Below are 12606 nucleotides of genomic sequence, written 5' to 3'. Positions count from 1 at the left end.
CATGCGATCTGATATCTTGACGTTTTGCTTACTTCTTACTTCCTTTCATACACAATGATGACTTTTGATGCGACTCCACCTTTTGCGTTAGCGCACCAGCTAACAAAAGACACGGGCGGGCCGGCCCGGCACGTTCCAGGACACCCCCGCATTCATCTGGGGGATCGAAGCAAGGTTTGGGATTTCCTCGAGAGAGAGTTCTGCTCGGACGACCTGGACCGGGTTGCCGACAAACTGTGGTGGATGTCGAAGCAGGACAGCAGAAACATCTCACCGCTCCACCGGCAACTGGTGAAGCGGCGCACGATAGTCGTCACGGAGGACCCGAAACTCCACCTCGTGTGGATCTACGACCGCATGTTCATCAAACCGCTGCCGCAGTATATGGCTTCGCACTGGTTCTGGAGCGAATACCTCTGCGGACCGGCCGGTAGTGAACGTGAAGCGCGCGTCCGCCGGGCGGCGCTTGGCCACTTGCGGACCTACTACCACCTCATCCGGCACGAATCCGACTTTCGCATCGCCCAGGACCCCAGCCTGTGTCTCATCCCGGGCGGTGTCACCTGGGAGCAGTTCTGCGACTTCACATCGGGCCTGGCCGACGTTGCCGACAGAGACGTCTCCCCGCGCTACGCCTACGGCGAGATCCGCCTAACGCGGCTCAACTTCTACGCCCCGTTCCTCCTCGGCAAGTCGCACTTCCAGAGGGTCGAGTACCAGTACGGGTCGTACTTTGCGCGCTTCTACGGACCCATCTTGTTTGTTCTCGGCGTCGTTTCGGTGGTTCTGAGCGGGCTCCAGGTCGTAGTGTCGGTCGGAGACGAAGGCTTAGGGGCCTACTCTCCCGGGAGCGCGCTCTGGGTCAGCGTTGTGATTATCGTGGGCTCGGCCGGCCTTCTCGTCTCTCTCGGCTTCCTTTTAGTGTATAAGGTGGCAAGGGAATGGAGATTCGCCATCCGCGACCGCTCTAGGTTGTTGAAGGAGCGACGCATGACAGTATGAGGGGCAGCCCTAACATCGTTCAGGTTGTCGGTATCTATAGAAGCGAGAAGATTACGTCGGAAAAAGTTTCCGTAGCATGAGGTTACCAGATTGCACGAAACCCCCTCCCTGCGCACTCTTTTTTCTTCTTCTTTTTAGACAGGTAGTGAAGATCGGGTCGCGACGCGACTCGCTGTGCCTTCTCAAGTCAAGCAGTTACTGGTACTCTAACAGTGGCAGACACGAACTGGGATGCGTGTTCCTGACCAACTCCGCAGTCAAACAAGATGGCATTCAATGCGCTATTTTGCAGATAATACCAGTGTCGTCGCTGTATCTTCATAAAGACATATGGCGGTGGGGATTCGATGGGTTTCATGGACTCGAACTGCTTTTTTCCTCTAGGGATTTTGATGCAGCTGACACTGCAGGCAAGGTACATAGACGAAGGTTGCTAGTTCAGCTACAAACAATTGTACTGATCGTCAAATGAATGGGCAAATATTGAACGTGAACACCATTTTTTGCTTGCACTCTGATACTTCTGGGTTCCCTATCAGTTCAATCGCTCACCTTGCGGATGCGTGCAAGACTGGGAAGACACGCCGATGATCGGTGGGGCCTCTGCCGTGGTGCCACCGGCCCCGAACGGCGGACCAACACCCAACGGCCCAATATGCCAATGGCCGCAGCCAAATCACAAGCACCAAGCTAGCCGTGCAACTCACAAGAAGTTGTAAATTGAACTACCCGTAACTACTCACCAAATTCAAGGTTGACTACTGTTGCCTTTAACCTAAGGCAGCCTAGCGGCCAGCAAACAGGGGATAGTGCGGCGGCAGAATCAGGGTTTGAAAACTACCAGAGTCACGGCGATTGCTGGTACGCCTATTGACCGCCTTCAATAATAGGCGTAGCACAGAGTCGGCCGCTAGGCTGCCTTAGGTTAAAAGGCAACAGTAGGCAACCTTGAATTTGGTGAGTAGTTACGGTAATCGAGGGCACCTACCAACAGATTGAACCCATTGCAGCACTTGTCGCCCGACTGGAAATTTTCGCCAGCATTACTATCTTGTGGCGGTGAAGACTGGGGGTTTGGCCAATTGTGGATTAACGGCTAAGCCCCCGACAGTTTGCCTTGCAGAGGCCTTCCGTAGCCCCTGTGTTGCCTGGGCTGAGCTTTTGTTGGCTGGTAACAACTGAAAAGAAACGCCAATTGCATAAACCCATACGCTGGTGCGTCAATAATCAGCACTGCCGGCAAGGGCTTCAGTCAAACACCAAACTTTGCAGCGTTGCCATTGGTGGCCACTGGTCTTTGGTAGCGTTTGGCGAGGCAGCTGGCTGGCTGAGACTTTGCTCATTGGCCAATCTTGTCTCAGCGAGTGACGGCGATGCGGACAGATCCCTGCAAAGCTGAGCTCAAAATGCGCCACGTTGTCAGCACTAACCATGCGCCTCGTTGCCTGCTTGCTTTCCGTCTCATATGCTCTGATCGGGCTCTCATACTCTCTTATCAGTGCATCAACAAGGTCGCACTTTGCCCAAATTCTGCCTCATGGAGCCACCAGACGAACACGTGAGTATCACAACTCGTGCATGAACAGGTTGGTGAAAAGCTCATTTGCGACTTTGGACTATGAGAACTGAACCCGTGCGCCTACTCCGTCAATGGACCACCTGTTTGTTGTTGAGGCGGATCGGATTCCCCTGCTTCAACTTCCTCTCCCGAGACAGACTGGGGAATGCCGGGAAACATGATGCCGCATAAAACGTTTGGCCCTGTTTTGACCTCGTCGAGGTCTTGGTCGCCATCAGGGTCAGGCTCCTGTTCGCCCCCCGCAAACCTCCTCGCTCGTTGAACCATCTTGGGGTTCTGCTCTCGTAGTGTGATCCGCCGGCTAACCAGGGCTCGGTTAACAACCCGGCAGTCGAGAGCAATGACTCTTTGTCCCTCGATACGGCCGTAGAGGCTCTCCAGCAGCGAAGACTTCTTGCTGCCGCCTGCCTTTATATCCCCCGTCGGAATCGCGATGGGCGATCCAGCTGCCAGCTGAGCCATTGTGGAAACAGGCACGGTGACATCGACGTTTGTACCCCTGTTAGACTCAGAAGCCAACGTGATGGAGGCGTCTTCTGCAATGAGGAGCCCGGCAATAAAATATGCCTCGTCGTTTGAAAGCAGTGGCAACCACCCTGAAATTCTGGGCTCGACGGACGTATGTTTCATATTGGCATCGAAGACATGATCCAGCTGTTGTAATCTCACGGCCCATATAGACTTCCCCGCGAGCGCCGTTGAGACAGACGCCGAAAACTCCTTGTCGATTTTGGCAACGGTGCCGATTTGCCCCCGAGTTTGGTTGCTGGTGTGGGCTTCGGAATCGAGCTTGAAGTCCAGAAGAGGGCCGTGAACAATGAGCTTGCGCTCGGGGTATTGATCTGGAGCGTCGGGCGTGTACTGGTCGAAGGGAGAATAGAAATTCTTCACCACCCGGCCCAGCATGTTGGGTATCTCGTTTTTGTAGGGCCATGCCTGGGGTTTGAGTACAACATAGAATGGCTCCATTGGATCGGCCATGCTGTCCTTTGGCTCGGGGCTGAACCAGTCTCCCTGTCGTGGAAAAGTGAAAGATGGGTACTGGCCCAAGACCAGGCTATAAAAGGCCCAAGTTCGTCACGTGGATGTGCTGCAGGCGTGATAGAAAACCACGTGCAACATAAGCTTGCTAAATTGACTCTACCCCGCATCCAGGACAGCCACTCACTATCAAACACAGCGACAGCTTTACTGCCGTGCCAGATGGGTTTGAAACCTGCAAATTCCGGCCGATATCTAGATTCATTTCCCATATTCCCTAACGCGTGCCAACATGGAAAGAAGGTAAGGCACTCTGAGACAGCCCATACGTTCAGATAAACTAACTTGTCCCACAGTAGTTGGATGCTCTGCAGCGCCCTGTGTTCTGTCCTCCGTGATTGGGACCCTGAAGACCATGGCCGCCTCTATAAGCAGTGCATAGATACATGTGAGACTGGCAATACATATCTTCCGATGACCTATCTAATTGTGAACGGTTCTAGTGGGAAATTTACTGTACAACGAAGCTGGATCTTCTACGTCCGATCTAAAATATTCCGCACGGCTGCAACCGGTCGACGAATCGGCAATTGCATCCTTTGGGAATTCTTCTCTGAATACCTATGCCAGAGTCGAGAAACAAAAAACAGGCTTTGTTTCAGACAACATCTCCCTTCCAAGGTCATATCGACGCCCGACATGGTCAAGATTTGATGATATTCCAAAGACGTCCCTGGAATATGCCTCACTACGGAGGAGAATCAATCATTCGGTAAACGCGAAATATGAGGGGCGGGAGGGAACGGTCGATGTCACGGATGAGGTGTACCTGCCATTTATTCTCAGTGCCCGCTCTACGCGTAGATTCCAACGTATATTGGAATCATTACTGCCATCCCTCCATCCACGCAACGCAGTTGACAGTGTTTGGATGAGACAAGATATTCTGAGGATAATTCCACGGACCTCTCATTTACCCGAAAAAGATTCCCTTTCGGAAGCTTTGGTCTGCATTATTGCAAGCCTGCCAATGCTGGAATCCGAAACATTCCACAAAGCAATAGTCTGGATTACCCATGCTTTTCAGAAGGCTGTGGCCGAAAACAACGAGGCCACTGTTTTCCGCCCTCATAACCTCGCTTTACTTGCAAATGCGGCTTTGCACGTCGATCCCAGGTCAGAATGCTACTATAGCATCATCAGTCTGCTGTACCTTTGTGTTCCAGATATATTCTCAATCCCTCAAAACTCGGAGGGAGTGCCGCCAGAGGAACGCATTTTCGATGTCTGCTCGGCAGTCTCAGTAGCCGATTTCCTGACCTCTAATGCTGGAAGTAGCTTACTTCAGCAATCGGTTAATTCGCACCCCTTTCAATTCATATTTTCAGGCCATCTACAGGGTTTCGACGCCGCTCTTGTAAAACCCTTGATAGATATCTGTTGCATACTGTTTGACAGAGGTCTCGATGACCTGGTGCCTTACAAAAACTTGGAAGCGTACGTACGCGGAATCGTCCAAGGTCTGCCCGCTGCTGGAGTTGAAACGATCGCCTCGATCTTGAACTTTTGCTTGATTGAGCATTGTGAAACCGAGCTGGTGGATGAAGTACTGGCGAATGTCAAGTTTGAAATGGTTGACCAATCTGGGCGGACGTTGTTGCATGAGTCTGCGAAAAGAGGTTTAACCCGCCTGATTGATTTCCTAACGGCTGCTGGCAATCTACAACTCATCGACGTGAAAGACTGCAACGGTTCGACACCTCTCCACGAAGCCGCCATGAGATCGTCATCAGACACTGCCAAAAGCCTTCTGATTGCAGGGGCAAAAGTCGACGTGCAAGACAACGAAGGCCGGACACCACTTCATATGGCTGCCATGGGGGGATCATCGTCGGCTGCTCTCGATGTTCTTCTTGAAGCCGGAGGAAATCCAAACATTCAAGACAAGAAAGGCCGAACGATACTCCATTTGGCTGTTGCAGATGCATCGTCGCCAGCGATTCTCTCCGCTCTTCTCGGAGCTGGAGCAGAGCCAGACATACAAGATAACGAAGGCCGAACCCCGCTTCATTTAGTTGGAGAAACCGCCTCCTATTTGGATACTCTCATAATTCTGGTTCAACATAAAGCGGACCCAAATATAAGAGACCAGGAAGGCCAGACGCCGCTCCATGAGTTGGTCAAGTTTAACAGTTCAGACGCAGTCCAAATCCTTCTTGAGGCTGGGGCAAGAGCTGATGTACAAGACAACGAAGGGCGTACTCCTCTTCATTATGTTACAGCAGTCTCATCTTCAAATACATTTAATGCCCTTCTCAAGGCTGGGGCTAATCCAAACGTCAGAGACAATACAGGCCGAACGCCCCTCTTTAGCGCAGCGAGGATGTATTCTTCAGATGCTGTCAAAACTCTCCTTGATATTGCGGCAGATGTTAACGTGCAGGATAATGAAGGGGTGACGCCACTTCATGTAGCTGTTGCGACAAGTTCTTTGGAAATCGTCAAAGCGCTTCGTGAGGCTGGGGCAAGGGTTGATGTACGGGACAACCAAGGCCAGACGCCACTCCACAGGGCCGCGAAGAAATTCTCCACAGATGTTCTCAAAGTTCTTCTGGATGATGGGGCAGACATCAACGTACAAGACCGCGAAGGTCGAACACCACTCCATGACGGAGTCAAGGCGTATTTTACCAATGCTGTCACCGCTCTTCTCGACGCCGGGGCAAGAGCTGACATAAAAGACAACAAAGGCGTCACACCGCTACATGAAGCTGCTGAAATATACCACTCTACAAATGTTGTTGAAGCTCTTCTCAAAGCCGGAGCGCAACCAAACGAAAAAGATGAAGAAGGCCAGACGTCACTCCACAGGGCTGCCAAGCGGTATACTTCAGACACTATCAAAATACTTCTCAACGCTGGAGCAAGAACCGATATACAGGACAGCCAAGGCCGCACGCCACTACACAAAGCTGCCAAAAGGCAGTTAGAAAAGACTGTCATAGCTCTTGTCAAGGCCGGGGCAGACGTCAATATACAAGACCACGAAGGTCGGACGGCGCTTCATGAGATTTCTATGGCAAACCGTCCGGATGCTATACAAGCCCTCCTTGACTTTGGGGCCAGAGTTGACGTACAAGACAACAGAGGCCGGTCTCCGCTTCATGAGGCTGTTACGAGCTACTCGTCAGAGATTGTGAGAGCCCTGATTAAGGCTGGGGCGCAGATAAATGTGCCCGACAGCGAAGGCCGGACATCGCTCCATGAAGCTGCTGGATCTTCACCAATCGCTGTCGAAGCTCTTCTTGAGGCTGGGGCTGATGCCGATATGCAAGACAACAGAGGCCGCACTCCGCTCCATGAGGCTGCTACGACGCATTCCTTCCCTGTAAGCATTGTGAAAACTCTTCTCAAGGCCAGGGCGCAGCCAAATACACGCGATATAGAAGGAAGGACACCGCTTCACGAAGCCGCAAAGTCGTCACCAAAGGCTGTGAAACCGCTGCTGGATGCCGGGGCTCAACCATATGAAGCTGACAACCAAGGCCAAACGCCGCTACATGACGCTGCAAAAGCATCGTCACAAGAAGCTTTCGGGGCTCTTCTAGACGCTGGAGCAGATCCAAACGCAAGAGACAACGAAGGTCAGACGCCGCTTTACCTAGCTGTTCAGACAGACGCCGGTTCATACGGCTCGCTGTTTCTGGACATCGTCACGCGCTGTCCCCAGTTGAAACATGAGCAAGAGAAGGTCCCTTCCTTTACTCACACCCAAGCTGCCATAAAGACACTCTTGGAACATGGAGCAGACATAAACATTGCGAGAAATGACGGCTCTACAGTTTTTCACGTTGCGGCTCAGGCCGTCTCCACAGGATGCCTGCGGCTGCTTCTGGACCGCTCCGACGCGAATGCTGACACGCAAGATTCCAGAGGGGACACAGCGTTGCACGCGGCGGTGAAGATTGGTGCAAATCTTAATTCGCAGCTTCTGGCACCTAGGTTTACGAGCTTCCTAACCGAAAACAACGAGGGGTTGACACCTGTAGACATTGCCACGGCACGAAGCAGAAAGGCACTATACCTCCTCATCCAGGAGGCGAAGCTGAGTCAGATAAGCAGACCTTCCAAAAAGTGAGCCGCCTCTCCGTCATAAAACTTTCGTGCTGACTCTATATATAGGCAGGGACATTACTTTGCACACACCTCTACTACCATGTTAGCGACACTGAAAAGAGCGATATTGCTTAGCAAAATACCGCTATATCATACACCCGATGGTAAAAAGTTGCTACCGCGCCTCCAGACATTTCCACTCAGTCGAAAAAGTCGCGGACCCCCCGCGGCTATTAGGACCCAGATACGCGAGCTCCTTGAAAGCGAGGGGACACGAGGTTGGGCTGTATCCTCACTGTCCCTCGGCGTCACGCAGAAAGATGCGGTTCCGGCAATTGTGGTGATTCATCCGATGGCGGAAAAGTTATGTCCGCAGATTTCATCTCGGATCGGTGACAATGTCGAATACCTCATTGAGGAGGGAGCCATCTCCAAAAGCTCAGGCATCGCTTCGGAGTTCCAGGTATTTCAGGAAGAACCGATAAACGGCTCATCGATAGGGAGCAACACTCTTGGAAGCCGCTGGGGATCCCTCGGCGGTTACTTGAAATATTCGGACGGCGAGATAATCGCCATCACGTGCGGCCATGTCCTGTCTCGAAAGAGCAAACCCGAAGCACCATTTGTATGCGTCCAACCCTCGATCTGCCATTTGAAATATCCGAGTAACGGCTCTGAGACTCGCATTTCGATGACACCTGACCCTGCTTGCCTGAAAGGAAAGCTGTATCAGGAGGGCTACGCCCGCACTCATAATCATCCCATCCAAGACTCTCTCAAAACAAGATGTCCAGGAATAGTACCCGTCATGTGCCACTGCTTTGGCCTGGCTGGTCCCATCAACGGGCACGGCACTCTCAAAATGGACGCCAGACAAGTCGTTATTTCGGACGGAGAATCAAGCACACCTATCAAGGTCACGATGAGCATGGACTGGGCTATCCTGACAAGTCTTTGTCGGTCTGCCAAGCAAAACATGATCCACGACAGAATCATCAAATCTTGGAAGAGCGTGATATATGAAACAAATGAGGAGGGGGAGGTTCTAGTTGGGACTGACCAAAAGGTCTACAAGCAAGGAGCTAGTTCCGGTAAGACACAAGGATTCGTCAATTCCCGGCTGACTGATTGCTGGTTCGGTGAAAATCCATGTGTGACGCAAGAGATTGGAGTGCTGGGATGTGATGGCGATTCCTTTTCTGGGTCAGGAGACTCTGGTTCATGGGTAATGGAGGATGATGAAGAAGACAATGCGTCTGTTATTGGTGTTCTTATTGGGGGATATGGTGACGACGGGGCTTCCTGTATTTCTCTGATGACGCCGATGGAGCATCTGCTGGCAGACATCAGTTCGACATTGGGGATTCAGATTGACGACGATCTCCCTACATTATCTTGAGGCGGGTGGTAGAAGGTCAGAGTAGAGTAGCACTGGAATTTAGTATAATACATGGCATAGAGGATGCGAGCCTGTGTTGCATTCGAATTTGTTTTTGAACGCGCACATTGAAGCGTTTTTCTATTGTGGTGATAAATGCTGGAAGCTGAATCATGACATTGGTGTGTATCACGGAGAGATTTTGCAGTAGGAATAACGTTCATTACTACTGCCCTTGATTTGTTTGAATGGTTTATTTATTAGGTTTTAATTAGAGTCTCGCTGCTCCCTGCCCTATCGAGGGGTAAAGCAGGAGACCCATCTTTGGGCTAGCACAGCAAGCCTACAGTTTGAAAATAAAGCTGTAGCTAAATTTTAACGTCAACAAATGAAAATGCCACTCAGCAGTTGATAAGTGTTCGCAGGAACCAAAAGTTGCAAGCAAACCCCAACAACTACAGGCGACCCTCCTATTTCAGCGCGTGAACCATGCCAGGTATAGCTGATCCGTCTTTGCAGAGCACCAGCCCCACACTGAAACGACGCATCAACTCCCCCACTGCTCACGCACACACAAGCAGATCTACTGCTTCAAGATGGAAGCCTCGAGCGGCTGGGGGTCGGTCGGGGTGAGGGTTGCGACAGTGACGTGCGGCCAGCTCAGGCCCTTGAAGTCGAGTAGCACATTCTGGGAGTACTGGATCTGCTTGTAGGTAACATTCACGGTCTTGGCCGAGGGGATCTCAAAGTTGACGGAGAAGACGGGCACCACGTCGTTGGGGTGGAGAGGTGCCGGGGAGAAGGTCGTCGAGGGCTGGGCTGTGGAGGGCTTGAACGGCTTCAGGTCGATCTTCGTGCGCACGGTCGAGATCCAGTACGTGGCCGTCACCTTGGCCGCGTTGGCGTTGCCGTTGCCGTTACCCCCCTTGGTGGCGTCGTTGCCGATGAGGAACCCGATGTTGCTGGTGCCGCCGCCCTCTTCGGGCGCGGACGGCTTCGTCGAGACGGTGAAGGTGGTGTTCTCGACGATGTCCTTGCCCTTGTTGGCCGCGTCAAGGACGGAGTTCGGGTTGCTGATGATTTCCTGCGTGATGGTCCCATCCTTTATGAAGGACGTGAGGTCCTGGGGGAGGCGGAAGGTGTCCGTGTTGGCCGCGACCTGGCTTCTGAAATCGAATTTCTGGTTTCCACCGACGACGAACGGTGTGATGTCGACCTTGTCGGTGTTTGGCGCGCCCTTGGCGGTGACGGGCGCCTTGAAGCACTGTGCGTTGATGGTAGTGCCGTGGGGGATGGATGCCATGCGGGTGAGCGAGGTCGCGAGCTTGGGCGATGTGCTCGAGGGGACGCTCAGCCAGAGACCGGGCTCAAAGTGGATGACCGGGGTGCCCTCGTTCGGGTCCGTCACGTCAGTGATGGACTGCGTGTACGACCAGCCGTCGAGGAAGATGTCCTCCTGGCCCAAAAGGCCGCGGTTGGGCACCTTTCCGGGCATCTTGTTGAAGGTCTGAGTTTCATGCGTAATGTTGAGCTGCAGGATGTTGTCAGGTTGTCCGTTTTGGGGGTTCAGAGACGGGTCGATGTCGAGCGTGGTCGGGGTGGCCTTGTTGGTGCTGTGCGGCCGGAAGATATTGTTGAAGCCAGGTCCGCTGAACGTCCCCTGGAAGTTGTCCAGAACGCTCGACAACTCTGAGGATTGAGCACCGGCGCCATTTTTACTGTCAGCGGCTTGGGTTGAGGCACCATTAGTGGCGCTATTATCGGCGGGCTGGAGAACGGTGTCGGAAAACAGAAAAGATTGCGGGAAGTGGATTCCGACGCTGGCAGGAAATTGTGGAGCCATGATGGAAGATGATTATCAGAGTGATACTGGAACAGTGATACTGGAACAGTGTGGTTGATGATGAGAGGTGAGATGCAGGAAGGGGTAACCTCAACAGATGAAGCCCTAACTTAAATAGTAATTCCGTTGTGATGTCCACATGGCGTGATTAACTGACTGTAGGTCTGATTTTACTCAAAGGCTGGAGTAACCAAGACATATTTTCTGCAACCGCAAGAATCAGACGCCTCGTAAATGGATTCAGTCGGGGCTGAAGTCAAAAGTTGCTCCGCAACCACAAACTGGGCCGGGCAACTGGGCATTCAATATCAGGGCTGGAATAAAATGAGACACAACGAACGCCACGGCACGACTCTCATAGGTTACAGTCCATATTGAGACAGGCAGCCATATTTTAAGGTTGATGGCAAAAGTATATACAGCAACATGAGGATATTGGGTATTTCTGTGCCGAATAATGGCAGTCAGTTTATCATATCCACGAAGGAATTTTATTCCAGGTGTAAAACAGTAGCCTCTAGACACTGGAATTTCGGTCATCACAGACAGTCCTTCCAGATTTTCTAGACGGCTGGAACGTCTCGTGAAGTATCATCGAACAAAAAGCTTGTCCCTGTCTCATCTAGCATTTTAGTGACCGATGCGGAATGCGGCGATGTCCCGGCAGGTACGCGGCGGGCCGCTTTCGGTGCTCCCCAGATCCGCAACCAAGCATTTTTGAAGTGGGCAATCCGCTAGCCCGGTCAACGCCTGCCACTATCGTTTAGGTAACAATCGCGGCCAAACGGTTCTCTCTCAGAGTTTCAATCCCAACGATGCTGCTGGGTCCTTGATGAACCTGTCGCTCAAGATCAGCGCATAAAAACTACAGACCATGAAGCGAATGCTCCCCCGAGTGAGTCTATGCGCTGGATGCCAGAAGTATCCAATGGAGCCATGTCTCATTAACCTCCACATGTTGTCCAAACAACAGCGTTTTCAGGGTGCCTAATTCTTCCCCGCATGAGCTAGAATTTAATGTTTCTGATTCGAAACTCTCAAGATGCCATTGGCCGAGCTCCACACCAAGTCTACTGGCACCATGTGGCAGTCGATGGCTAGCATGAAAGCGTTGGAATGCTCGACCCCAGCCCTGCGGTGAGGTCGTTCACGGCTAGACCCAGGAGCCGGTGGCAGTTGTGAGGACCCTGCGTGTGGAAATTTCCAAGGGGCCTTGCTGACTAACAGCGTGTCCGGCCGGATTAACTTCGCGATCCGTGCTTGTCTGCCTTAGTGCCGGTAGTGTTTGGCCAATGGTAAGGCAGCACCGGCTGTTTGGACCCAAAGCAGTTTTGTGTGGGTCCCAGGGTCCCGAGTCTCACTCGTTCGCTGAAAACAGTAAAAGCATCCTGAAGGACCTCTCGGCTCGTTGCGGCTCATTCCATTGCACTCTCGAAACATACTAGCTGGCCAAGCTATGGAATACCTAATACTTGATATTTGCGATACCTAGTCTTAGCGGAGCACTGGTATGAAAACTTGGGTCTCGACGCATGACTTCCTCGGCCCGTCCCGACCTAGCTGGACGAAGCAAGTAAACTGGTTGGGACGGCATGAACCGGCTTCTGGGGATCACAGGCCAGTTTTTGCTCCCACCAAATGGCTTGGGTTAGCAAGACCCTTTTGAGTCTGTTGAGATGCTGTGATATTAAACAGCGGCCCTCTTCA

The 12606-nt window shown here is 52.2% G+C and overlaps 4 protein-coding genes across 4 annotated transcripts; 2 read left to right on the top strand and 2 right to left on the bottom strand.

Annotated features, from left to right (window-relative positions):
* Positions 1–54: 54 nt before the first annotated feature.
* Positions 55–1002, top strand: EsH8_VII_000137 (uncharacterized protein; the record flags this gene model as incomplete). The annotated part of the gene is made up of 1 exon (XM_083270270.1): positions 55–1002. One exon carries the CDS (start codon positions 55–57, stop codon positions 1000–1002), a length of 948 nt encoding a protein of 315 aa, XP_083127827.1.
* A 1639-nt stretch (positions 1003–2641) lies between these two features.
* EsH8_VII_000136 (uncharacterized protein) lies at positions 2642–3562 on the bottom strand (the record flags this gene model as incomplete). The annotated part of the gene is made up of 1 exon (XM_083270269.1): positions 2642–3562. One exon carries the CDS (start codon positions 3560–3562, stop codon positions 2642–2644), a length of 921 nt encoding a protein of 306 aa, XP_083127826.1.
* A 292-nt stretch (positions 3563–3854) lies between these two features.
* Positions 3855–9077, top strand: EsH8_VII_000135 (ankyrin repeat domain-containing protein; the record flags this gene model as incomplete). The annotated part of the gene is made up of 4 exons (XM_083270268.1): positions 3855–3865; positions 3919–4010; positions 4066–7696; positions 7745–9077. The coding sequence occupies 4 exons, from the start codon at positions 3855–3857 to the stop codon at positions 9075–9077; spliced, it is 5067 nt and encodes a 1688-aa protein (XP_083127825.1).
* Positions 9078–9639: 562 nt separating this feature from the next.
* Positions 9640–10899, bottom strand: EsH8_VII_000134 (uncharacterized protein; the record flags this gene model as incomplete). The annotated part of the gene is made up of 1 exon (XM_083270267.1): positions 9640–10899. One exon carries the CDS (start codon positions 10897–10899, stop codon positions 9640–9642), a length of 1260 nt encoding a protein of 419 aa, XP_083127824.1.
* Positions 10900–12606: the final 1707 nt, after the last annotated feature.

Source organism: Colletotrichum jinshuiense, chromosome 7, assembly GCF_051148585.1.
Source record: "Colletotrichum jinshuiense chromosome 7, complete sequence".
NCBI classification, from domain to species: Eukaryota; Fungi; Ascomycota; class Sordariomycetes; order Glomerellales; family Glomerellaceae; genus Colletotrichum; species Colletotrichum jinshuiense.
This window is presented reverse-complemented; position numbering and strand designations above follow the sequence as displayed.